This window comes from Micromys minutus, assembly GCF_963924665.1.
Source record: "Micromys minutus genome assembly, chromosome: 24".
NCBI classification, from domain to species: domain Eukaryota; kingdom Metazoa; phylum Chordata; class Mammalia; order Rodentia; family Muridae; genus Micromys; species Micromys minutus.
Window position 1 is genome coordinate 10,862,322 of NC_137959.1, and position 27,909 is coordinate 10,890,230.

General features: G+C 40.4%; 1 protein-coding gene across 2 annotated transcripts in view; it reads left to right on the forward strand.

Moving 5' to 3' along the window:
* Positions 1–27,909, forward strand: part of PHKB (phosphorylase kinase regulatory subunit beta) — a 180,146-nt gene that overhangs the window by 95,794 nt on the left and 56,443 nt on the right. For both annotated transcript variants that reach the window (XM_080936981.1, XM_080936982.1), the window contains exon 14: positions 9,686–9,780. In XM_080936981.1, the coding sequence (XP_080793107.1) occupies positions 9,686–9,780 (95 nt within the window). The remainder of the gene's footprint in view (positions 1–9,685; positions 9,781–27,909) is intronic.

The following is a 27,909-nucleotide window of genomic DNA, read 5'->3' on the forward strand; positions in this document are numbered from 1 at the left end:
TTGTAATGTGAAGAAAGCCATTGAGCCTGTGCAGTGCTCCACAACAATCCACAATTCGCCACAGTCCCAGGAGTTTTCCTAAGTCATCCCCATTGCTTGTCTGGGAGAGCAGCTTACCCAGAGTGGTGGCACAGTTTATAACTGAGGGTGTGCTCCCAAGTCTGCAGAGTGCTCCTGCTATCTGTAGCTTTTGTGGTCTTGTTATTCTGAGAAAACAAACACTCTGTGCAGGTAGTAAGGCTAACTTGTTTTTATTTATGTGCTGACTCGGAAAGACAGCTTGCCACGTGGCGCTGCCTCACATAGGTGCTGAAAACCAAAATCTAGTCAGTTGTAAGAGCATTTTTAAATGCTGAGGCATCTCTAGCCACTGTTTGCCAGTCTAGTTAAAAATATATCGTAAACAATTGATTTATTTTTGGTATAATAGTGTTACCAAGGAAATTAGGATCCCTTGCAAAACTCTTGTCAATAAAAGAATTGAAGAACTTTCTCAGAAGGAAGTTTGAGGACAATTTTATTAGGGTTGGAAAAAGCAGAGTGCAGTAGAAGGGGATTGGAGAAGTGGAAAGAAGACCCTGTGTTTTGATTTATGCTGTTTTGTTCAGCAATGGAGGCTCAGCAAGTAGCCACATGGCAGACTATCAGTTGAATGTCAAGGATGAGAGGAGCTTTGAAGGTGGAGGGAAGGGAGAAAGAAGGAGATGGGAAGAGGGAGAGCCCAGAGTGTTTGATGAAGCATACCTAGGCTTTGGTCACTCTCAAAAACGAGGTAGAACGAAAAGATGTATACTTCCTTCTGAGGAAGACTCAGAGAACCAAGCTGACTTAACAAAGCTACATGATATTCCACAGGAGGCTACACCAAGGGCTGGGATTATTGAAGTATATATGTCATTGAAAAGCATAACTATTCTTCCTATCTCTTTAGCATGGCTTTAATGAACCTTCCTAAGGTTGTCCCTGGACCAGGTGATTTGAACAGGTGTTTGAAATGCTCAGCTTTATGAATTAAGGAAGGGGACATTATACTCTATGCCTTTCCAGAGCTAGAAGCAGATTTTATTCTTTTCACCAAGGAGAAATAGTTTGCCTTTAATTGGCCTGTTACAAGTAAATTGGGGCAGAGGGGAAAGGAAAGAGACCACTACTTCGATTGGAGTGTCTCCATGAGACCCAACTTTACTCTTGATGAAGGAGGTGGGTGCCTTACTCACCTAAGCAGATCAGCACAAGGGGAACAGGAAACGCACTTGGTTTTTATTTTAACCAATGTGGTAACTGTGTCTTCTCCCCATCAGTCTTTTGATTGGCTAGTCTTGAAAGAATCAGTCAGTACTTTGGAAATGAAGATGGAAGGGGTCAGCCACTTTAATCTGAGAATGTTTGGGGTGGGAAGGGGCGTGTCTTAGAGGTGTTAGAGGCTTTGTATGATGAAGGTGTTTTATGAGGCAGAGGGGAAACACTTGGATAAAAGTTACCAGGGGAGGGAGATAAAAGGATTCGAATTCCTTGGCCTAAGCACAAGCTTTGTATTATTTGACAGAAAATACTTGTGTTTAATGTTTCTTATAGGCCTCAGGACAATTATAAGGGAGCCCGTGCAAATGCACATTCAGGCGCCTGCTTATGGAGCCCAGAGGTGCTCCCTGAGTCAATCCCCAGAAGTCCTTCACCTGGTTTTTGTTTGTCTGTTCCATTGGTTTTGTTGTTGTTTTGTTTTGTTTTGAGATAGTGCCTTTCACTGGCCTTTTCTAGGAGAATCACTGGAATGTGGCTTTCAGGCTCCAGGTTTCTTCCTGTCCCTGCCTCACCAGCATTGGGACTGTGACCCATGCTACCATGCTGAGCTTTTTCAATGTTGGTTCTAGGCATCAAACCTAGGTCCTCACACTTGCCTGGGAAGCTCTGTTCTAGATTATTTCCCCAGCCTCCATTGTATTAGTATTTGGTTTTGCTTTTTGATACTCAAAACTAATTGAAGTAATGCCAAGGTATATTTTGTAAACCATTTTTTTTTGCTTGCAAAAATGCAAATAATAGTTTCCCCTTTTGTTTTAAGAACTTTGTGCTTTGGACCTTATTATTTCCAAAGCAGGCTCCCAAAATGGCAGTGCCACTGACAATGCCCTGAAGGACAGTCTGGGCTTAGCTTAGGCTTGGCTTTGACCAGCTAAGCAGGAGAAGTGACACATAAAACTCAGCATTCCTCAGGAATCTTGTGAAGCCAGTTTCTGTTTACCAGAAAAAAAAAAAAGTACCACTTCTTCCCTTATCCACCACCTATATAGCTAACTAACTCCATCAGTGGGCATCTAGTTTCTGATTGACCCAAAGGAGCCAACCATAGTTCAGAATTCCCATGCTGGCCACCAGGCTGCTCTAGTTTATGTCCTCTCCCTCCCTTCTCTTGACTCCCAAGCTCTTCCCTCTCCTATACAACCCCCACCCCACCCCCACCCCATCAACTTGGCAAGGCTTTTCCCACCAGTTGCTACTCTCTGCCCCACCCACCACAGATATCCCCAAGCACTTTAATGACCAAATAAACGTACTTTTTGTTCACTGAGTGGTCTAGGGCAGAGGTTTACTCACTTAACAATACTATCCTGGAAATAACTTGATCACCTTTGAGGTTGAGCACTGCTTTGTTACTGTAGAAAGCCACGCCTCATTCCATTGTTCACTGTGATGCTAAATATTCAGTCATTGACCATTTATATTTTCTTCCTGCTCATCTCTTTTCATGAGAAAATGTTTGCCATTGAACTGGCACCCTAAGGACCTGTACCTTTGTCTTCCCACAAGTGTGTGTGTGTATGTGTGTGTGTGTGTGTGTGTGTGTGTGTGTGTGTGTGTTCATTGATGCTCTAATGATATCTGTCACTTTTACCACTATGGAAATTAATACAATGACAACAATTAGTGTTTCAATGCATGCTGATGCCAATAGTTTGTTTTGTTTAATGAGTCAGTCTAGGGAGACTTCACTTTGGGGTTTAAAGGCACTGTGCCAGGCACTGGGGGTTTAGGCACAAGGAAAAGTACACAGCCTGTGGTGTTGGATGCACATTGTGTAAGTGGAATATACAGGTGCACATAGAAGTAGTGCCAGAAGAAATGCAAATAATTCATTCAAGGACTTAGCTAACCAGATAATTTATTATCTATTTTAGTAGATTAGCATTTAAGTTTCCTAAGGAAGTAGCTTTTTTAAATTGAGCTGTCATTATTTACAAATAAAAGAATTTCATTTCTATAGGATAACAGTGAAATATTATAAAGGATGTGTCAGTGGTGGAAATTTTTACACATAGTGATGGTATTAATGAACTAAGTACATGGTTTGCTCTTTAGGAGATCAGTGCACAAATTGACCCTGCGTCATAAGCCAGACTGAAATCAATAAATTCTTAACGGGTAAACATCGGCTACAGTGCAGCCTGTGTTTGTTTGGTTTTAATTTTGAAAACAATTTTTTTCTAAATAAAAGCACATCTGCTATATGTTAGCTATGAACAATTTGCTTAAGTATTTGTTTTCTGTAAAATGAACAGGTTGTTAGAATTAATAGATGCTCAGTGTTTAAATAACACTTAGAACTTAGTGCTCACCTCTTAAGGGTTCTTAACCCTTGCTGCTTTTTAATGCTGTTAGGAATATTTTTATATTATTATTAAGCATTTCCAGGACTTACTAGAATATCCTTTGGTGATTTTGTTTCTTGGACATCATTACAGTCGTGCTTGGAAATTATCACAAAATAAAACTATAATGGAAAAATATCTCCAAGGCTGCAGAGAATTTTACAACCATTACCTCCCTGGTCTGTTTTTCAGAAGTATTCATTACCTAAAAGTGCAGTACCTAAAGCATTGTGGGAAGTGAATAAATAAAGCATCTGTAGATGTAAACTCAGCAGGTGTGTTTATACGATCTGTAGAACTGAGGATGAAAAGTGAAATGAGCATGTTCCATGTGCTGAGTAAACACAGGGTGCGCCAGTGCATTGTCGCAGAGTTCATTTCACTATTTAAAGTCAACTAATCATGTACAGGTGTGTGGACATAGCAAGGTAATGTGCACATGTAAACATGTGATGTGCAAAGGGAAGCGTGTCTCGGTTGGAGGTTGTGCTCACTACAAATTCCGCAGAAGCTCAGCTACAGTGTGTCTCTGTGATGGTGGCCATCACCCACGTGTGTCTACAAGTCACCGGAGGAATGCTGACTATGGCCGCCTGCCCCGCACATCTAGACACTCACTCTCCTGCTGCTTAGGCTTTACCACAGGTTCCCACAAGGTCTGCCACACGGACCAGCTTTCAGTTGCACTGTGATTGAGGCTGGGGATACCTGCTCACCGGTGCCCCTTGGAAGTGCCATTTCCTAACATTGTTCTAGAGTTCTGTAGCTGTTAAATGTCTGTGTGACAGTGGAACACATGCACTTCTTCCCATGGTAACCAGAGTACATGTTAGAATGCTTTTATTGTGGTACAATTCTTGTGCTGTGCATTTCACTGGGAACTTAGTTACTTTAGTTTATTCCTGGAGTTGTGTGGCTGTCGTTACGTTTTGTTTCAAAACATGTTCATCACACACTTTCCTCTAACCACTGACCTGCTAGCCAGACCTGCCTGAACATGGCATCACTAATCTCCTTGCTGTTGGCGATCCTGAACATCCCATAAGCTCGGTCACGTAATATGTGTTCTTTTATGTCTGACTTCTCCAGCTCAGCACATTGTTTTTAAGATTCATCTATTTTGAACTTGTATCAGCACTTTATTTACTTTTTTATGGTAGAGAACATCCCTTTATATTACTACAACCTCATTTAATTGATTGGATAATAATTTGGACTTTTGAAACGGCATCTTACATTATAGCTGATGTTCTTCTTTTACACACAGCAGAGCTCACACAGTGTTATGATCTGACCTGAGGATAAGCCATCATGTCTTGGCCAACCTCATCTATTGTTTGCTGGGGAGATGGGTTCTCTGGTCAGCCTGGCTGGAACTTGCTGTGTAGACCAGAAACTTCCCCGCCTCTGCGTGTGCAGGGATGGGGTGGTCACCATACACAGCTGTTCCGCTTCCGAATTTGCAAACTATCATTAATAATGCTACTCTGAACTTTCACATAGGAACTATTCGGTATTTTTTATTTCTATGAGATGTATATGTAGTAAAAGATTATGTCAACATTTTGAGCAACTTTTCTAGATTCTTTTCAACACAGGGTCATGTTTTTGCTTTCCTGCCAACAACTGAGGTTCTACATTCTCTACGTTCTCAGTAGGTTTTGTTAACTGTTTAAAATTGTTGTTATCAATATTATGGCTACTTTGATAAGTATGAATTGGTATCTCATGTGGGTGTTTTTAACATTCCTCAAATTATTAATGTTGCTAAGCAAGTTTTCACGCTTATTGGTAATTTCTTTGGAGGAACTCAGTTATCTGGCTACTTTTAAATTGAATTTTTATCATTGTTGACTTATAAGAGTTTATTAGATATAAGTTGCTTGAGGAACATAATTTGATATCATTTTCTTCCATTCATTGGGCCAACATTTCACTTTGTTAATAGTGTTTTTTTGAAGAACAAAAGGATATAACATTTATGAAATATAAGTAAAAAACCCCTTACTTCTAATAGGCTCACAGCTTAGCACTTACATGTGGCTTTTTATTTACTTTGTAGATGTGGTCTCTCCCTGAGTCCCAACTGTCCCGGGGACAACGTATACTAACAAGAATTTTATATTGATATGTTATAATATAATAGCTGATATTTTCTTATTAAACTGTCTTTGCACTTGTTTGGTAAATCCTATGTGATCTTGGTATATAATTCCTTTGTGTGTTAATTAGTTTGCTAACATTTTGTTAAGAATTTGTGTGTAACACTTAGAGGCAGAGGCAGGTGGATCTCTCTAATTTCAAGGCCAGCTTAGTTTTCAAAGTGAGTTCCAGGACAGCCAAACCTACACAGAGAAACCTTTGTCGCTAAAATAAAAAAAAATAAAAAAAAAAAATGTGTGTATATTCATAGGGATTTTGGGTTTATACTTTCCTTATAACTTGGCAATTGTAAACTAGAAAATGTTTACCCTTTTATCTGTGCACAAGTTTGTGAAAAATTGATTTTAATGTCTTTTTAATTGTTTGGTTAACATCACTAATGAAACCTTTCACTGGCTGTTTTTGTATATGTATGAGTGTCTTGTGAATGTGCGTGCATGAGCACATAGGTGTGTGTTTCATATGTGTATATGAAAAAGAATGGGCAGGAAGGTGTGCGAGTGTTTAAAGTCTCAGTAACTTTAATTTTTATTAATGTGCTCAGTTATCTCTTTTTTCTTACAACATTATTTTTTTTAAGTGAGAGATACATGTACATATTTTTAAAGCATTTTGGTATAAAACTATATGAATATATTTTTGTCAGTACTTGATTCCTTTTGAGGTTTGATTGTATGCATTGGAATCTTACTAGTTACCATAAGCATAAAGTACATGTAGAACAGAAGGTAACATGGAAACAGTCAGTTTTCTTGGTGTGTATAGATGAAACATAATGATTTTTGAATACCAAAAATTGCCACAAAACTATATTCTTAGCTCTTGAATTATTAATGATTTAAGGTCTAGGTGTACCACACTCTGAGAGGATGCTATATACTTATTGTTTTTTTTTTCTAAGAAGGAATGAGGCTTTCACTTTTTGGCCTTTGTGTTTTTGAGCTTCATATGGCCTATGAGTTCTTTCTGGGGTATTCAGAGCTTTCTGGGGCTAGTATCCAATTATCAGTGACTGCATATTATGTCTATTCTTTTGTGACTGGATTATCTCACTCAGGATGATATTCTCTAGATGCATCCATTTTCCTAGGAATTTCATAAAGTCATTGTTTCTAGTAGCTGAGTATTACTCCATTGTGTAAATATACTGCATTTTTGTATCTATTCATCTACGGAAGGTCATCTGGGGTCTTTCCAGCTTCTGGCTATTATAAATAGGGCTGCTATGAACATTGTGGTACATGTGTCTTTGTTGTATGTTGGAGCTTCTCTGGGGTATATGCCCAGAAGTGGAATAATGGGTCTTCAGGTAGTATTATGTCCAATTTTCTGAGGAATTACCAGACTGATTTCCAGAGTTGTTGTACCAGCTTACAACCCCACCAACAGTGGAGAAGTGTTCCTCTTTCTCCACATTCTTTCCAGCATCTACTGTCATCTGAGTTTTGGATCTTAGCCATTCTGACTGGTGTGAGGTAGAATCTCAGGGTGTTTTGATTTGCATTTCCCTGATGACTTAGGATATTGAGCACTTCCTTAGATTCTTCTCAGCCATTCGATATTCCTCAATTGAGAACTTTTTGTTTAGCTCTGTACCCCATTTTTAATAGGATTGTTTGATTCTCTGGTATCTAACTTCTTGAGTTCTTTGTATCTATTGGATATTAGACCTCTATCAGATGTGGGGTTGGTAAAGATCTTTTCCCAATCTGTTGGCTGCCGATTTGTTTTCTTAACAGTGTCCTTAGCCTTACAAAAACTTTGCAATCTCATTAAGTCCCATTTCTCGATCCTTGGTCTTAGAGCACAGGGCATTGGTGTTCTGTTCAGGAAATTTTCCCCTGTTCCTATGTGTTCTAAGGTTTTCCCTACTTTCTCTTGTAATAGTTTCAGTTTACCTGGTTTAATGTGGAGGTCTTTGATCCACTTGCACTTGAGCTTTGTACAAAGAGATAAGAAAGGGTTTATTTGCATTCTTCTGCATGCTGACTGCCAGTTGAGCCAACACCATTGTTGAAGAGGCTGTCCTTTTTTCATTGAGTGTTTTCAGCTCCTTTGTCAAAAATCAAGTGATCATATGTGTTAAGGTTTATTTCTGGGTCTTCTATTCTGTTTCATTGATCTACCTGCCTATCTCTGTACCAATGCCACGTGGTTTTTAAAACAATTGCCTTGTAATATAGCTTGAGGTCAGGGATGGTGATTCCCACAGATGTTTTCTTGTTGTTGAGGATGGATTTCGATATTCTAGGTTGTTTGTTATTTCAGATGAATTTGCAAATTGGTCTTTCCAACTCTATGAATAATTGAGTTGGAATTTTGATTGGGATTGCATTGAATCTGTAGATTGCTTTTGGTATGATGGCCATTTTTACAGTGTTGATCCTTCCAATCTATGAGCATGGTAGATCTTTCCATCTTCTGACATTTTGTTCAATTTTCTTCTTCGGAGATTTGAAGTTCTTGTCATACAGGTCCTTCACTTGCTTAGTTAGAGTCACACCAAGATATTTCATATTGTTTGTGACTATTCTGAAGGGTATCTTTTCCCTAATTTCTTTCTTAGCATGTTTGTCCTTTGAGTAGAGGAAGGCTACTGATTTGTTTGAGTTAATTTTATATCCAGCCACTTTGCTGAAGTTGTATATCAACTGTTAAAATTCTCTGGTGGAATTTTTGCGGTCACTTAAGTACACTATCATGTCATCTGCAAATGGTGATATTTTTACTTCTTCCTTTCTGATTTGTATCCCTTTGATTTCCTTTTGCTGCCTAATTGCTCCATCCAGGACTTCCAGTACTATGTTGAATAGGTAGGGGGAGAGTGGGCACCCTTGTATAGTCTCTGATTTTAGTGGGATTTCTTCAAGTTTCTCACCGTTAAGTTTGATGTTGGCTGTTGGTTTTCTGTATATTGCTTTCATTATGTTTAGGTATGGGCCTTGGACTCCTGTTCTTTCCAAGACTTTTAACATGAAGGGGTGTGTCTGTGCCTCTTGAGCTACTTTCCAGAGTATGTGTCTTTCCAGGATTGGCTGTCTCACCTGTGCTTGTGGACGCACACTCTTTGTATTGTTCTTTGATGACATTTTGGGTGTATTGTTCTCCGATGACACTTAGGTCTGGCATAGTGTTCCCACTTCTGTCTCTGGATGTTTTCTGTCTGTTGCTCTTTGGTCTTGTTTGTACCTTCAGATCAGCTTAGCCATTCCTCAGGGTAGTTATTTAGCTTTCCATGAGCTTGGTTTTGATTTGATATTCTCCATTGGGTTTTTGCTCTCTAGTTCATTAGTTTCAAGCTTTATCATTTCTGTCCTGAAGGGTTTTTTTTTTTTTTTTTTTTTTTTTTTTTTTTCTCTCCTTTTCACCCACCATCTGAAGATTGGAATTAGGGTGTTGCTTTTCTGTTTGACTCTGTGTATTAGGTACACAAATGGCGATGGTTTCCCCATGAGCGGTGCTCGTTTTATGTCCTCCTCCTCCTCTTGTTTGGGCCTGAGTGGTATTGGGAAGAGAACCATGTGCATGCCAGCAAAAGCTCTAACCAGGCCCTACAAAGACTTTTCCTTTGATTTTTGTATTTGCCCTTTGATTATTTATGAGGATGTCACTAAATTTCCTTTTATTTGTGAATTTTTGAAATTCCTTTGTCAATAGCTTCCTGTTTCATTGCACTGTAGGGAAAGAACAGACTTTCTGCTATTCCAATCCTTGCATTTTTCTTATGTCCTAGCTCATCTTGTCTCCCAGAGAATATTCTGGGAGAAAAATGGGTATTTTCCTCTTGTTGGGTGAAATGCCCTGCAGTTGTCTTTTCTGGATTACGGTGTTGTGAATGGTTGTTGACATGTCACTTGATTTTTTTCTTTTTTCAGCTGATGAGTTAATCAGTCCTAAAGACCTTGACCCTGTCCAGCGCTTTGTCCCACTTCGGAATCAACGGAACGTGAGCATGAGATACTCTAATCAGGTAACGAGATGCTTTAACTCTTGTTAGGGTCAGCCAAAGACATTTAAAAGTTCACTAAAGGAGAATTTTACTCTCAATGCGTTTGTCTTGCTCCTTCTGTGGAAAAGACTTCTTTTTTACTTAAGATTAAGTTGTTATAAAGGACTATTTGTTGATAAAGAAGTAGAAAACTATCTTCTGGGTAAATGCTTACAGATTTAGGCGAGTTCAGATGTCATGGATGCCCTGCATATGATTTGCAGGAGGACAGATGACGTTATTGAAGGGAGTATGGGGTCATGGTCAACAGCCCTCTGCTTGATGGCCCCACTTCCTCCCATGTCTCCCTAACAGGACTGCATAGCTGGAAGGGGGTCTTAGCCATTGTGACACATTCTGGGGGGATGGTTTTTAAATTCTCATGTTTACTAGCTCTGGATTTAGACTGTGTTGTGTCAACAAACTCCAAAGTGTTTGCAGTATCAGCAAGATTGATGTTGACTTGAGCAAACCCTCAACTATTAAATGATAGCAGTAATGAGGACTGTTAAAATGAAAGTGTTGTCGATTGTGGAACCTGCCTGAGGAGAAAGGAAATGAGCCTGCGTGTGCCTGGGTTTCCAAACAGACTGCGTTTAATAAAACTGGCATCAGCACTTGCAGTTGATGTGCTTGCAAATCTAAACGTTTACTTTATTTTTAAAAAAATGCACACAGGCGCCCACATGCATGCACATACATAATGAATGAATGGATATTAAATTTTTAAAAAGAACAAAAATGTATTAATATGAGGTAAGAAATTTTCACTGGCTCGTTAGCCTTTGCAAGATAAAGATACAGCCTTTCTTTCTCTTAGGCCGGTATAACTGTTATGCCAGTGTGTACCTGTGCCCATGTGCGGTGTTCAGGTTTACTTAACTATAAAATGAGGAGTCTATCTAACTCTATGTTACCCGGTGTAAGGACTCAGTTGTGTTCAGACATGGTATTTTATGTGCTTAACCTAGTTCTCTGCAGTGCTAGAGGATACATTAAACCTTTATACACACACACACACACACACACACACACACACACACAAAGGTATAGAAGCAGAAGAGCTACAACGTCTGTCATAACCATGTGGCTAGCAAAACTACTCATTTTCTTTCTGCTTGGCATATGCGAGGCAGGTTGTAGGCTCTCTGTGATTCACAGGACTTGCAGGTCTTTCTCTTCTTCTCAAGAACATTCATTTGGAGCATAGAACAGTAAGAGTAAACTGTAGAGAGGCTACTGCTAACTGTTCATATCAAAGTTGTTTTCTAATGTGGCTGGAGGGCTATGTATGGCAAGCCTTCTAGAAGCAGCCACTTCTTAGCTAAGAGAAGTGATGTAGGCGGAAGACTCTGCTAGGAGCCGGGATTGGATTGGCCTCTCCCTGGCAGCCTGGCTGTATAATGAGGTCCTCTTGCTGCTTTCTCGGCCATATTAAACATGCTCAACATGCCTACAGTCAGTGCTATGGCTGAGCACAGTGAGCTGGTAAGATATTAGTGAGAAATAACACCAAATATGCAGCTTTTTTTTTTTTTTTTTTTTTTTTTTGGCTGAGGTGTTGGCTTTGTGGCAGGGGTATGACTGGCCATACTGAAAGTAAAGGGTCTCTTGGGGATTAACCAAGTGCTCTAAACTCTGCCAGATGTTGCAAAAGCAAACAGGGTACTTCAATGCTGATGATGCATAAAAGGAGAAATCTACCCTCAAAGGAGGTTGTGTCAGGAGGCCTCAGGTCCACCTCTGGCCTTCACAGGTCACTAGAGGTCACCGAACTTAGAAACTTGCTAGACAAACTGTAGCAAATCTTTTTGGCTACTTTGTGGATTTTTTTTCTTCTTCATTTCTCCATGCTTTTATTCCACCCTTTCATTCCACCCTTTCAACCTCCTAACACCAAATAAGAGAGAAAAAGGGATAGAGGGGAAAGGAAAGAGATCTCTGAGTAAATCAGTCAGGGGTCAAAAAGTTAGATTACTTCCCGCTGATTACAAGCTTCAAGTTCCTTGGGACAAGATTGATCTTTGCCATCAGGATATTTAATTTCTTCTTGTTTCTTCTTTGCTTACAACTAACTATGACCAACAAACAGCCAACATTCCACCTTGCCTCTCCCGGCCCTAGAATTCCAAACATCACACAACCACAGAAACTGTCTGCACCTGGCAAAACCATGCCCTCACTAGAGCATGAGGCAAATCATAGTCATCTGCTGTGGACAATCTGAAGCAGCCCCATATCCCACACCTGGGATCAGAATGAAAACATATTCCTATATTTCTGTGTTTCTTAAAGAAACCAAAATTCTGAAACTGTCACTACAGCACACAGGCAGACTTCAGTGTGGGGTGTGGGGGGTACATGCTGAGTACAGCCATTAACTGGAGAGGCCCCTTGAGCAAGTTCTATGGAATGCAAGCTGAGCATCTGTTTTGGTGGAGGCACAGAGATGTGCTTAGTAACCCAGTAATGTATGGCATGGTTATCCATGGCACTTACTGAGTGTCAGTCTTGTAGGCATGAGCTGATCCCTCCGAGGAAACCCAGGTGTTAAGTCTAAATCACGGATGCTCTGTGGAGGCTGGTGTCTGTGTAGGGCTCCAATGCAGGTCAACTCTCTTCCCCCATAGTCTTTTACTTTCACAAACATTTTTCATTTCTTTGGAATCTTTCATTATTAATAACATTTGATTAAAAGTAGAATTTTAATTATTTGTCCTAGAGCATATTTTTGCTGTACCATGTTGCTGTTTTAAGTATTCCTTACCTTTTTCCTCCAAGTATTCTGTTGACTTCTTTCAGTCATATTTTAAATCCTGCTAGTTCATTTTCACTATTCTTGACAGACTTTTTTTTTTTGATAGTTATTTAATTCTTTATTTTGAAAGGAATATGAGGAAATATGGCCACATTAAATTACAGAGAAAGTCACAGTTTCTAGGAATTCCTCCTCAACCTTCTATAAGAAATTACAGAGAACTCAGAGTTGCCAGGAGTCTGCCCTCCACCTCCTATGGCGCTAGTAGTTGTATATTGTTACTAAACAGTGAAAAGCAGAAGCTGGTGCAGCGCTAATGCTGTGAGTTGCACATATGTGTCATACTACATCTAATTTATCACTCGGAGCATGGCATCACGGCTGTGCACATGTTACTGCAGACCTCGTCTTAGAACCATGCTTGCTCCTTTTGCTTCAGCTAGGTAGCCCCTGTCAACAACCAATGCATTTTCTATTTTATGATTTATACGTTTTCACTCCAAGAATGTTATATAATTGAATATCGCTAACATTTATCACTTCAGTAAAACCATCCGGTTGTTGTATGTGTCCGTGCGCCCTTTTCATGGCTGAGTTGTACTCCATAGATGACTGTAGTGTAGTATTTTACTGTTGCCTTGTAGAGGACAGGCTGTGGGTTTTGTGAATATTCAACTCTGTTCCCTGTGGCCACTGGATAGCACATCTGGTTAGGATCTTTCATATTCAGCTGTGCATTTGATTTAATACTTGGTTGAGATGAAAGATGATGAGCTGTGTTTACCACACTGTCTTCTCACCCCTTTCTCCTTCTGGTGTGATTTTCTATTTTAATAGCTTCAATTTCATAGTTTTCCTTTGTCAGAGAATATTTTTATGTTGCCTTTGGTCCTGAAGTGGAGGGGTTTGGGATATAGGATTCCTGATTGGCAGCCTCGAGAAATTCTGTCATTTCAAATTTGTGTGCACCCTTCTTCTATGTGCTAAGTCTCCTTATGGCATAAGGCCCCGGTGACAGATGAATCCACCTCCTTCGTGGCTCTACTGATGGAGCAGGTGTTGAACTGATTTGCACTCTCCGAATCCATTGTAGGTACATTGAGCTGCCTTCAGATACCAAGTTCTACAAATCTGTGGGGAGGCCAACTGTTGCCTCAGTTGAGAAGCTGAGGCTGGAATCTGTGGTGGGGTCTCTGTTGTGCTTTTGTGCCCTATAGAAAAAGGAAGCTTTCTTCTCGTTCCCTGGGCTGTGTCTCTCTGTTGCTTTAGGCCTGCATCCTCTCCGGGGCCAGGCCCAGTGAGAGCCAGGCCTCAGAGCCCCACTCTGCTGCCATTATTGGGACTTGGAGGTGTCTCAGCAGTCCATCCTGTTACCTAGCCCATCTCAGAGCCCTTTAGAAATACCTGTCTAGGCCCTCTTGTTCCTACTTCCAGGACTTTTTAAAAATGAATAATTTGTAAGTCGTTTAATGAGTAAAAACAGTTTTGTGTTCCTTGTCTTAATTAGTATTTAAGTATTTTTGTAATCGCTTACTTATAATTTGTACCTTATACAATCCACTAATTTAAATGGCACAATTCAACAGTTTTTAAACTGTGTTTTCTAAAGTCAATTTTACTTTTTTTCTCTCTCAGGAAAGAAAAAAAACCTGTATGCTTAGCTACTCCTCTTTCTCAGTGTTGTCCACTGTTTTCCCTTAACAACTTTAACTGTGTGGCTTTGCCTTCTCGCATAATCTGTAGTATTTCATGACCCGCATTCTCTCTCAGCGTTAGGTGTGCAAGGGTCATACCTGTGACAGCACCTAATAGCACTGGATTCGTTTTATAGTAGAGCAGCTTGTCATTTTAGGTCTATGGTTTGCTTTGCTTGTGATCATGTGGATTGTTTCTAAGCTTTGGCCATTATAAAGTTGCTGCCAGTGCTCCAAGGGCAGCCTTTGTGCTACACTGGTCTTTATTGTTCTTGGCTCTATATCTCAGAGTGAAATTGCTAATCTCAGAGGATCATATGCTAAACTCCCAGCAAACTCTCAAAGAACTGCCAGACTTTCCTCCATGTAATGAAACTATTTTGCATTTCCTCCAGGATACTAGGGTTTCCATTTCAATGCGTTCCTACTGACATTTATTTCCTGGACTTTAGGGTGTTGGTGTGGTGAACTCGTATCTAACTGTATTTGGTTCGCATTCTCTTAGTTACAAAACTAATCATCCTTTGATATAATTGCTGGCAGATGAGTTATAAAAACCCTTCCTGTGGGCTGGACGGTTCTTTTATCTGACTGCAAACATTTTCTCCCATTTGGTGAACTGTCTGTCATCCCCCTTTCTTTGTGGTGTTCAAAGCACAGAAGCTTTAAATTTTGATGAGCCATGATTTTTCTTCAATTACTTTTGCTTTTAGTCATGTCGAAAAGCCATTGCCTAGTCCAAAATTAGAAGCTTGTGACTTAGGCCTGCCTTTTCAACTAAGATCTCTGCAACATTTGCCCTGAAGGTTAGGTGTGGGGTCCACTTTTACTCATTCTTTATATCAGGTGTGAGGCGGGAACTCAACTTCTTTCTCTGCTGTTTATCTGTAGTTGGCATCATTTGCTGAATCTTAACAGCAATTTCTAACATAAGTTTCTAAACAGAGTAAATATATACAACATTTATCATTTTAGCCATTCACAAAACAAATAGTCTGTTGGTTTTAAATACGTTGACAGTATTTTCTAGCCGTCACCATTGTTCATGCTAAGACCTTTTTAATAATCTCCATCTCCAACACAAACCAAACTCATTTAATGACTGCTCACTCCTCCTGTCCCCACTCCCTGGTAAACACTGTTATACTTTGTCTCTGAATTTGCAAATAATGTAGGCAGAATCCCACAATAGTCATTCCTCTGTATCTTGATCATTTCACTAAGCATAATTTCCAGAATAATTTTGTGTATTTTCATTAATGTGGTGTTCCCATTTCTTCCTGGCAGTTATTTTGCTATGTGCCTCAAGTGATTCATTATCTGATTGTTTATAGCATAATAAATGTATAATAAATGTGCTGATTATTGTCTGAACATTAAGTAGTCTCCTCCCCAGTAAGAAGTGGCAAATATGATTGGGAGGTTGTTTTCCTGGCTAGCCTCAGTCACCAGCCAAGTCTCTAGTAGGCAGCAATCCCGGTGCACAGCACTCTGCCCTTGACAAGGGCTAGAACAGGAAGGGTCTCTCTGGAGTGGATCAGTATTAGCCTGTTTGTTTTGTTATGCACACCACGTCCTGCTACACAGCTGACTCCTGTAGAGCTGATACTCCACCCTTTCCTCAGTCCTTCTCTGACGTTCGTTCTCACCCCTTACAGCTGTACGCTCTTGTATCTGCAAAGTGCCAGTCTAGGCCACTTAGGTGGGGGTTCAGCGCTCAGGCCAGCATCACAGGGGTGTCACCCTCAGATCTAGATAATTTGCAAGATTTGACATGAGAACCCCCTTCTAGCACTTCTGCCCTCTATGGGTCCTCAGTGGACTGAGTAGATTTGCACAGTGGGGTATGGAGCAGCCCCATGGCTGGAAGACCATCTGTAGGTAGTTGAGTTTACTGCAATACAAGAAAGTCATAGGGCCTCATAGTTTACTGTGTAAATTAGATAGCACTTCTCCAATTGGATTCACAACTCTTTCTCTCCTCTAAACTCTTCTATAAAGCCTATTCAGTATTAAAGGTTTATTAATCTTGGATGCTTTAAGGACATTTGCACGTGGCTCAGTTTTATTCGGGTTGGTTTTTCAACATGGCCTCAAATAGTTAACCAGTTCTAGATATAATTTCTACTTCAAAGAAACAAAACAAATTAACTCAGCTTAATCAAAAATAACTTGTTCATATGGGATGGAAAAGCTAAATTTATTTACCTGTGTGTGTGGTTGTAAAGTTTAATAGAGCATAGTAATTCTTGTGGTTATTATAATAGAACAGACTAAGTAGTCACAGCTATGCAGATGTTGGCCTCAGATAATTCTCTCTGTAGTCTCAAAGGACATCTGAGTCTCTTATCAATACTCTGTGTACCAGAGCCTATTAAAAAATTAAATACCTTGATCAGAAACTTAAGAACTAAGAAAGTTGGATGAATTGCATGTTTAAAGAGAGCTTTTAATAACATCATTCTAATTAACCTGCTGAACTTATTAAAATTAAGTCTCAGCAATAAGCACAATATATAACAAACTATTTCATCTGCAAGATGAAGATTTGTTACTCATGGATGAAATATAAAAGAGGTTAAGTAGATCCAACTAAGGAAGTATGGTCTAGAATAAAGATATACAGTGAGTAGTGGGGTCTGCGTTAGTAATTGTTCCTGACGTCTAACTCTGAGGAAGAAAAACAGTGAATGTCCTCGTAAGGAAATGTATTAGCTTTACCTAGAACCTTTCTCCCCTGGTCCCCCTTTAATTTTGCCTTATCTATCTTTCTTCCTTCCTTCCTTCCTTCCTTCCTTCCTTCCTTCCTTCCCTCCTTCCTTTCCTCCCTCCCTCCCTCCCTCCCTCCCTCCCTCTCCCCCCTTTTATAAAGAGGGTCTCAGGTAGCTCAGGTTGCCTTATACTGGTTCAGTAGCAGAAGACCTGATCCTCCTACCTCCACCTCCCAGAGTCCTAACTGCTGCCACTATCAGCCTGCACCAGTGAACCCTGCCTTGTACATAGCTTGTTTCACTACATACATTATTTGTGGCATTGTCCACTCCAGCACTAGGGAGTGGGGAGCCTCTGATCCCCCAAGCAGTAACTTCTCTTTTGTAAGGTCCTTTGCTTCAGGTTGTTTTGGGCCGCCACTCTTTTGGTGAATAAAATGTATTTCTGATGAGTTCTTTGAGGCAGTATTTCATCGCTGTGACATAGTTATGGTGGGACAGATCAATAGGAGAGATCCTCGAGAGAATTCAGTTCCTGGTGCAGTGTCAGCTAAGGTGACAGGTAAGGTGAGCTCATCTGCTCTGATGGTCTTGTGAAAAAGGCCAGTACTCAAAACATACATTTTAGTCATGTGAGCTAATTTCCAAGCTCTAAATTCATGATTGGGGGAGAAGGGTCAGACCTACTTAACTATACCACACACATATTTCCATAGTCTGGTTGGAAAATATATACTTGTCCATTTTTTTGTACTCACAGTGGGAAGGACGATTCCTGCTTTGTTTTCTTAAAATATAGATATATAAAATTCTATATGAGGATAGACATAGTGGCACATGCCTTTAAGCCCAGCAAAAGCAGAGGCAGAAAAGTAGGCCGACCTCAGTGAGTTCAGGGTGACCCTGGTCTACTGTTGTAAGACCCTGGGGAGTCTTAGCTCAGGAGCATGACCCACAGAGCACAATTAGATGATAGTCTACTGTAATAATAAGACGATTTTATTCCATGTACATGGGATTGCTCATCCGCGCAGGGAGAGTCAACCCTGAACTCAAAAAGCACACATCTTTTATTCTTTACAGCTGGCAGATTTCAGCAACAGAGTAATTGGGTTACTCTCATTGGTGGATCTTAGGACAAAGGATCAGGCATTGGCTAGCCCGCTCAAGGGGCTGTTCTTGGCTCAGTCATGTCCTCATCTAGCTCTGTGCGTGGCCTTGGGAAAGGGTCGGCTTGTCAGGTCCCCCAAAAGCAGGGGAGGAACTGGGTGTTCTGGCAGGGTCAGGCTCCCAGTGGGTTTTCTTGGAATTTATCACGGGGCGGTGTAGAGGGTCTTTTTCTGAGAATTGTTTTGTCTTAATTTAGCTTAGTCATCATAGCCTGACCTGTCCGTTAAAACTTTGTTTTTATATTTTCCGAACTTTGTTTATATATTTCAAAACTTTGAGGGGTTTAGGCTGATGATGATGTATATTTGGACTTTTCTATGAGACCTTGTGGCTGTCAGCCAGTAAATTCTGTCCTTGTTTACTTTCTCAAAAAAATGGGTGTTTTGGAAAAGTCTCAGAGCCCCTCAAAACTTTATTTTTTATATCTCACTACCTGTCAATTTCTGGCCAGCCAGGACTACATAGTGAGACCTTGTGTGGTAATTCAACATTATAAAAATATCTCCTACTTTAGAAGAGACTAAAACTTTCACTGAATATCACAGCCAGAGTTAATAAAAGAAGTTGGAGTCATGATTTAAGACAACTGTGTGTTCAACTAGGTTTTTTTCTTTTGTTTTTTGTTTTGTTTTTTTTTTTTTTTTTTTGTTCGTTTGTTTTTGAGACAGTATCTCTCTATATATCTCTGGAACTTACTCTGTAGACCAGGCTGGCTTCAAACTCAAAGATCTGCCTGCCTCGTTCTCCAGAGTGCTGGGATTAAAGGCCTGTGCCCACCATGCCCAACCTAAAGCCATTCTTTTAGCCTGCCTTAGGGGACAATGCAACAATCAACCTTACTTTGTATTTCCTTTGCCATCATCGTTTACAACCTAAGCTAAGGCACAGCTGTAATCTTAAATTATGCACACATCCATGGCCCTGACACATTCCAAATGAATGTGTAATCATTTGCTGAAAGCAGAAAATACAGAAATTGAAAGCAGCCTTCCAAAATGACTGAATATCTATTGTACATGGTAATGTTGAACACATTGAGTTGAAACAATGATTCTTGTAATACTATTTGTTATCTGGGTCCTTTGGAGTCAGTGACTTAATACCTCGTAAAATTCTTTTAAAGATTTCTGTAAAGTCTCCCAATCCTTCCCCATATGATTCTGTGCTGTTCATAAAGACAGGATGAAGCCCTTTGTTAGGGACACACATACACACAAAGAGAGAGAGACAGAAAGAGACAGACAGACACACACACACAGAGAAACAGAGACAGAGAGAGACAGACAGAGAGAGAGAGAGAGAGAGAGAGAGAGAGAGAGAGTGAGTCAGTCAGGGATTCATAAGGCAGCCTCAGGCAGGCACAGATTCAGACTCATATACTACACACACAGAGGATGGCAGACATGGGAGCATGGAGTGGAGAACTCAAATCTGAACTTGCTCTTGGTTAAGCGAAACCAAAGGGAAGAGCAGGCTGGCTGGCTGGCTTTCTTTCTGTCTGTCTGTCTGTCTGTCTGTCTGTCTGTCTTTTTTCCCCTCTCTCTGTATGTCTATCTTTTCTTTGTTTCTATTACTTTTGGAGTCAATCCCTGATATGTGAAAATTAAGCTGTTTATAATAAGCAGAAAGCTCTGAGCCATACCACAACTAGAAACTGGTTTTTCCAGTAAACAACACAATGTCAGGGTTCACAGTGTGGTCACGCGTCCTGCAACAGTTTACACATATGTAGACACGTATAAGCTTTGTAGTCTTGTGCATAGCCTTATTGGTAGTCAACTTTTTTATATTTATTGATGCATTCTAAATACTCAATTACATGTCATTATTTTTATAAAATTCTTAATGTGTCAGTGCAAAACTTCATTTGACTCTTTAGCAAGACCAGTAGTTACTTTTTGTGTTTTTATGACAATGTAACAGAAAAAGCAGCTTAAAGATAGAAAGGTTATCTTGGCTCACAGATTAAGGGAACTGTCCATCCAAGGAGGGAGTGTGGCAGAGAGACCTCTCTGGCTGTGGAGGCATCCTGTCAGATGCCTGGACCCATTTCATTCATACTGAAGAGGGAGCAACTGATGGAGGCTAATTTCAACTTCTTTTTCCATTTTTCTTCTTTAGTGTTGACCTCCAGCCTATCTGATGGTGCCGCCCACATTCAGGGTAGAACTTCCCTCCTTACCTAAACCTCTCTCAAACATGGTCAGCGTAAGGTTTGCTTTACCAGATAACCACTAATCAGTTTTACTCTACACATTGGTCCCAATAGTAGCCAACCGCACTCTGATGTTTATTGCTGTAAAAATGCTACTATCACATTTAAATCTGTTAATGTGACTTGCTTTTCATTAGGTGATTTCTATTTATTGAATATTCTGCTATTCCTAAATAAAATATTTTATAGTATATAGCTAATGAAAACAAAGCAAGAGATTATAAAACAATTTAAACGTATCATTATTTTAAAAGGGTAAAAATAAAAGTCGCTCTTGGGAATCTTTTCTAAAATGTTTTATCTCAGATCTATGACTGGAGATGTGCTTTGGTTTTGTCTTGTTTCATTCTTTCCTTTGAAACGCCTGTATAAGCCTTTAAGCTACTCATCTCTGTAACAGACGTGCAATTATTTTTCTCCTTGCATAAAGAAAATTCAAAATCATGTGTAGTGTCTGTTCTTAGGCTCTTTGCCTGTATCACATTCTATCGTGTTAGTGTTCAGTCCTTGTTTAGTGCCTTCCATTTTATAAGGCAGGAAGTTGACATTGAAACTGAAAGAGAAATGATATCCCTAAGGTCACACACAGGCAACAGATCGAAGATTCTGCTGTGCTGTAGACACATTGTTTCCTCAAATACTTCAACCTTTCTACCTCAGTGCTTTTCCCATCATGCACTATCCACTTAACATGTTCTTCAACAGAAATGTGCTTAGCACTGTCCTTTTGTAAACAAGGCCTCTGACTTAATCACACATGCACACTCGAGTGCTTGTGCACATGCAAGCACACACACATGCATAACACATTCAGTGTTAATGGATTCTCAGCCCTTTCTCATTTCCAGAACTCAGTTTCTTCATCCATCAAGTTGACTGCTGATTTTATCTTGGAAATGCCTATTTCAGATACAATTCTGAGATAGGATTGCAACATGTTATAGTAAAAGTTGGGATTCTGGCTGAGGAAGGCCTGCCATCCTGTATGCCACACAGACTTCTCTCACCTCCTCCACTTCTGCTCCCAGACAACCCAACATTTTTAATTCAGACACCAGAGAACTAGTCCAGTCAGTATAAGCACCCAAAGGAAAAACCCTAAAAAGAAGCCTGCCTGTTGTGCTTGCTGCTTTTCTACCTCATGAGTCTAATCTCCAGTTCTCCCTGCTCACCATTAGAGATCTGTCTTTGGTGTACCCCACAACATGAAGTCCTTTTAAGTGACACAGAAACCCAAGAGTGAAATGGCTGGGCTTCAGGAGCTGGCACCTCCCCTGCCCATGGCCACTACCCATCTCCCGCTTACACATGTCTCCTGAGGCCGGTCCTTCCCATTGCTGTCTTCTGGCTTCACAGTATTTGCCCTTCCCTTAGGTCTAATCAAAGCTCTGAGTACCATGGCTGGGCTCTCCAGCCTGGGCCACCTTAGCTGCTTTATTTTTGTTTCTGGGAAGGAAGAAAGACCTGTCATTTCTTGAAGATAAATATACAGAAGCATCAAGTGACAGTAAGTGCTTTTGAAAGAGGTAAAACCTGTTTTAAAATCATTTTTTGTGTGTGCATGTGTCAAAGTTGCTGGCATTCTTCTGAATGATAATTGCAGTCACTGGAGGAAGTGCCAGTAAGTTTTGCCTGCTTTGTTCATTTCGACACTGGAAACTGCAGCTGAGATACTTTTAAAATTCTTTTTTTTTTAATGAAAGTGTACAGAATCACTAATGTGTTATATAAATATGTGGACCCTTCGGGCTCTTTCTATCTGCCTAATTCTACTCGAGCCAGTTTTAGCCTTTCAAACATGTTCCCCCCTCCCTCTCTCTCTTTCTATTGGCTGTTCCATGTTGTTGTCTTAGCCTACCAGGAAATGGCAGAGCAAGATGCCCTTCACGCCAGGCTGGGTAGCCTGTTTGCTGTGTGGTCCTTAGCTCCTTAGCTGGGTGTACCTGTTCCCTGTGTGCTCCAGAGCGTCTTAGCTCCTGAGGGTAAACACTGTGGTTCAGTGTCTCCTGTGGAATCAACATGGACAAAGCATCTGCTTGGTTTCTTCGGCCCTGCTGGTGGAGGCTGCTGAGCACCGACGTGTCTGCAGTCCCCGGGGCAGAGGAGCAGGGTATCGCCAACGCACTGCCCTGGAGACAAAACCAGCCTTCGACCTTACTTGTTGGATTGTTTTTCCCTCCTCTCTCTCCCCTCTCGTCTTTCTTTCAGTAACAGGCCAGCCCCAGAAGATCATTTTATGCAGATCGGGCATGGTAAAAATGAAGCAAATTAGACCAGAGCTCAAGCTAGTGTTGCAGAAATCAGAATTGAGTTTTCCATACTGTATATTTAATAGGACTGGTTTTTAATTTAATTGACAAGCACTAAGTTATTTTCTCTCTAGAGCAGATTTTTTTAAAAAGAGTGTGTTTTACAGGTAATACTTGAAGTTATCTTAAATCCTTATCCCATGTAGCTGTTGATGGAACTTGATACCAATCCACCTGTCTCCACCAATGTTGATTTTTCCATAACCACATGATGGTTAATTCTGTGTTTCAGTGTTACTAGAACACACTGCTCAGATAATTGAATAATTATTCTGAGTGATTTTATGATGTGTTTCTGAGTGATATTAGTATTTTAGCCCAAACACTAAGTTAACTTGATTATCTCTCTTATTGTGGCTAGACCACCTCCCACATAGAAGAAAGCTAACCTTCTAAGTAAGAGGAGGGTTCTCCTGGTGGAACTACCTAGGACAGGCCTTTTTCTTGCCTCTAGAGGCTTTCTGATTACTGAGTCTTCTTGCCTGTTGATTGACAATATCACTTCAGATTCAGATTAGGGCTGTAGATACTGTCTCCCGGGTCCAGCTGTCTGGTTGGGTTGTCTATAGCTGTGATGAACATAACTGAAAGCAACCTAGATCAGGAAACAGATGCATGGGAGAAACACTGCTTACTGGGTTGTTCCCACTGATGTCCTCAGCCTGCCTCCTCATCCATCTGAGGACCACCTCCCCAGGAGTGACCTGTTACAAGATATTTGAACCTGTTTCCAGTTAGGGTATGGCTCAACCCTTAGCACACACCTTTAATTCCTCTTGTTGGAATACAGACATGTCTTTAGTATTTACCTTTAATCCCAAATGAAGGTAAAGTTAGTTTGGAGAAGGAAGCAGCCATGTTTGAAAGTGATGTCTAACTGAGTGGCAGAAAAAGTGAAAAATCAGAGAAAAATTTGATCAGTTGGGATCTGCCCAACTCTCACGAGAAGAGAGAGGAAAGAGACGCTACGTAAGGGAGGGAGAGGCAGCACTTGGGGAGAAGAGTTCAGAACAGGAATACAGCAGAGCTCCTGGAGAGCATCTCAGTACAGTGGGGAGGGAGCATAGAACACCACAGAGAAGGAGGAGGTGGCTTTACCAGGAGAGTTTTACAGAGACAGACTGAAGAGAGAACAAGTGAGACATGGGTAAAGACAGAAAGAGCAAGAGAATGCGAAGGAGCCAGAAGATTAGAAAAGATTGCCAAAGTTAGTTTGAGGCCAATCAGAGCAATTCAGGGACCAAGAGAAAAAGCCAGATTTAATAAGTCAGCTGGGAGGAGAGTTTGAGCCAGAACAACTGAGTTGAATCAGTCAGCCAGAGATCAGAAAGAGCTAGAGAGGGTGAGTTTATTCAGCAGAAAGTCTCAGAGGCTGAAAACACTCTAGGCCTAGATTAGATTTTATAGAAGCTAGAAGCTTCCAGGACTAGGTTAGCAGGTGGAAGAAGTAAGTCTCCTAGACAACAGTTCTCTCGAGAATAGAAGTTACTTTCATGGTGGCACCACCAATAGTGAACTAGGCCCTCGCTTCAGTCATTAAAGTCTCTAACAGATTTGCCCATAGGCCAATCTATGGAAGCATTTTCTCAGCTGAGAAGGTTTCTTCCCAAATCACTGTAGCTTGTGTCAATTTGATGAGAAGCCACCAAGATCAACAGCCTACCACCAACATCTTGTAACTTATCTCAGTTCATTATGCGTAAGCTACTTCCTCATAATGAACACTCTCCAGTTGTGTCCCTTGTCTTGCTCCTCTCCATGTGAGTGTGCATGTGAGCTCTGAAACTCTGCAAAAGTTTGTTTAGGTTAAAATACATCACTAGCAGCAGCAGCAGCACATATACTGCAACCAACACCATTTTGACTTCAGCCCTTTTATGAATGCAGCCAAAGCACTGTTCTGCTACTGAGATGTGTGACTTTGGATAATCTCATAACCTTTCTCTCTCCGTGCCATTTTCCTAGCTTTTAAAACAAATATCGTCATGAGAATGTACAACAGAGTGCTGAATAACACATGACATGTAGCAGACGCTGGAGGCATACTAGCAATCTAATAATACATGTACAGCACATACTAATACCCTAGTAACTCCTGTTCAAAAGTGCTGAGTCATACATGGCATGTAGCAGGCTCTTGAGACGTACTAACATTCTAAAACCAGAGCAGATGACAAAAATAAGCCATAAACCAAGGAGATAAGTCTTATCAGGAAGTGTTACTTCCTGTGAATAAATCGCTTAAAGTCTGTGTATCTTTTGATGCCATCATCTTGAAATAAGAGTCACACTCCTCCATTGCCTCTGCCTCACAGTTGGGCCTACTGGCCTCTTCTCATAACTGTTTTCTCAGGACTCACATCATCCAGTGGTAGTAAAGTCTTGAATGTCTTAGATGGGACATTAGCTCTCAAAAGTTAAATTAAACACCTGATATTTAATAGTGCCACTATGTAAGCACAATTATTTCGTTGATTTTGGTTCAGTAAGTTGGCTTCTCTTAAGTGGTTAAAAATGAGAAAGTATTAATCATCATGGGACAGCTATAAAATAAATATGAAGATGCAGCTTATGTTCTGTGTATTACATGTAAAAGAACACCATGAATTATAATCATTAAATGGAAGAAAGTGCCAGGAGTATGCTGCGCTTTTCATAGATGTGTGAGAAATGATGGATGGACAGATGGAAAGACAGACAGACTAACTTTAGAAAGAGGTCTGAATAATCATTGCAATTTTCTGTTTGGGAGATATAGTAAACTTCGTGAATGGAGTTGTGATTGGGAGACATCTACTGAAAATGTTACATAATTAAAACTTTGTGTCTTATGGTGGATTGCCTATTGAGAAGCATTAGATTAAATGAAAGAACAAATAAAAGAAAACTCTAAGGAAACACCCGCATTAAGGTTTCTCTGAACACCCTTGAAACTTTATTACACTGTCTATTTATAGTTCCCAGGTGCAGATCTTCTCCTGCTACTACTTTGGCCTGATTTGAGTCATTTAAAAACTTGCATCTAGACAGATGTGCATGCAATGCCTTAATTATCGTCTCAGATTCCGAGCAAGATGAATTGCAATTTTAATCTAGGTGCTACCCAGCTGATAGGAAAGGCATTTTGTAAATGTTCTTCTATCTACTTGAAAATGGTTAATATTGTAAATTAATGTTAAATGGGTTTGTTACCATGGTGGGAGATATTAAAAAAAGCAACCTGATTTTATTTATAGACCTGAAATTTTTTTAATGGAAATATTTTCAATTATGGGTTAACATTAATTATCATGATTAACATGATGTATAGCATTGTTTATAGAAATTTAGTGTGAATATTTTCTATTGTTAAAAACAAGCATATTTATATTTGAAAACCTTTTTTGTGTATGTTTAGGATTCATACAGTGTAATCAGGAATGCTAAAACACGTTTTTCTTCCAAACTATCGAATAATTACTAACATACCATTGTCTATTTCTAGTGTAAAAATGGGTCCTTCCAGTCTACAAAATGATAATTCTTCCCAGAATGTCCTAAGGTAGTGTACAATGAGTACCCAGTTGTGGTAAATATTTAAAAATCCACTCTGTGCTCCCGGCCAGGCACACACATGGCTCTGCACCCCCCAAACCCCTGCCCCAGAGCTCTGGATTCACAAATGAAAGATGCACACATGCAACCTCTATATTTAATCTGCCGTGACTAGCTCAGTAGCTGGGCACTTCTAAACATCCCCGAGGCTAGCACACACTCCCCTCTGCTATTCCTGAGTTAGTACTTTCTAAACCTGTATTTTATCTTTGCTGCTCGTTTCCTTCTGAGCAGACTTCCCATTGGGGCTGCTTTCTCTTTGTACCTACATTTCAGTGGTATCACTGCTCCTTCACGGTGTGGTCCATCCTACATCCTCGTGTCTAACTCCCTCTTCCTTTCTCTGTGTTTCTTGCCTGGGAATCCTAAAAGTCCTGCCTCTATCTCCCTGGTTCTTTATTGACAGATGAAGAAACCAACTGTTTCAGGGTCCTGCTGCAGATGTACGAATTCCCATATAAGCACAAATCAAGTCCCAACACCCAGTGACTGTGATAGGAACCTGCTCTTGCTAGCAGAAATGGAAGATACTCAAACATTCTGATGTTTGGAGCCATATTTAGAGGATGCCAGCTCAAAAGAGTCAGGGTGTGAATAGACAGAGAAGGACTGCAGTCCCAATGTGATGGACAGCAGCCTTCTGCCGTCTTAAGATAGATGAGTGTGACAGTGCTTTGTAGTGAAGTCTTCTAACGTAACAGAGAAGAAAGTTGCATCTAGTTTGTAAAAGTCCTTTTGAAGTTTTGGCTTTATTTGGAAGACACTAGTTTGGGCAGATATCCTAAACACTACATAGGAATGTCTGCTCTCTAATCCATCAGTCTTCTCTTTGTTTATTCAACAATTATCTGAAGGCAAAAAAAAAAAAAAAAAAAAAAATGAAGGCAACCACCTTCATGCAAATCAGTGACGTAAGAACAGTAACTTGGCTATGAATACGGAAGACTGTCAGAGGCCAGTGTGAAGCAGAAAACCAAGGAAGCTGTTGGAGTGATGCCAGATGTGTGGTGGAATTAGCGGTTTTCAATTCCAGTGTTGAATGTGTGTGGTCACCATAATTATATACAGTAGATATTTTGTTTTAGTTTTTTCTTTCCTAGTACTAGAGATTGAATCTATGGTTGTACTGGCTGGTTTTGTGTCAACTTGACACAAGCTGGAGCTATCACAGAGAAAGGAGCTCAGTTGAGGAAATACCTCCATGAGATCCAACTGTAAGGCATTTTCTCAACTAGTGATCAAGGGGGGAGGGCTCAGCCCATTGTGGGTGGTAGACCTGGGTTTCTATAAGAAAGCAAGCTGAGCATTCCAGGGAAGCAAGCCAGTCAGTAACATCCCTCCATGGCCTCTGCATCAGCTCCTGCTTCATGACCTGCTTGAGTTCCAGTCCGAACTTCCTCTGGTGATGAACATCGGTATGGCAGTGTAAGCTGAATAAACCCTTTTCTCCCCAACTTGCTTCTTGGTCATGATGTCTGTGCAGGAATAGAAACCATGACGACTAAGACAATGGCCATGTGTATGCTGGGCAAGTGCTCTACTAATGGGCTATATCCCCAAATATAAAGTAGACTTTAATTATTTCCAGTGTATAGATTAATAAGTAAAGGTTGGTTAAGGTAAAGGTGGCTTGAGGAAACATGTTGCAGTTATCAATCTT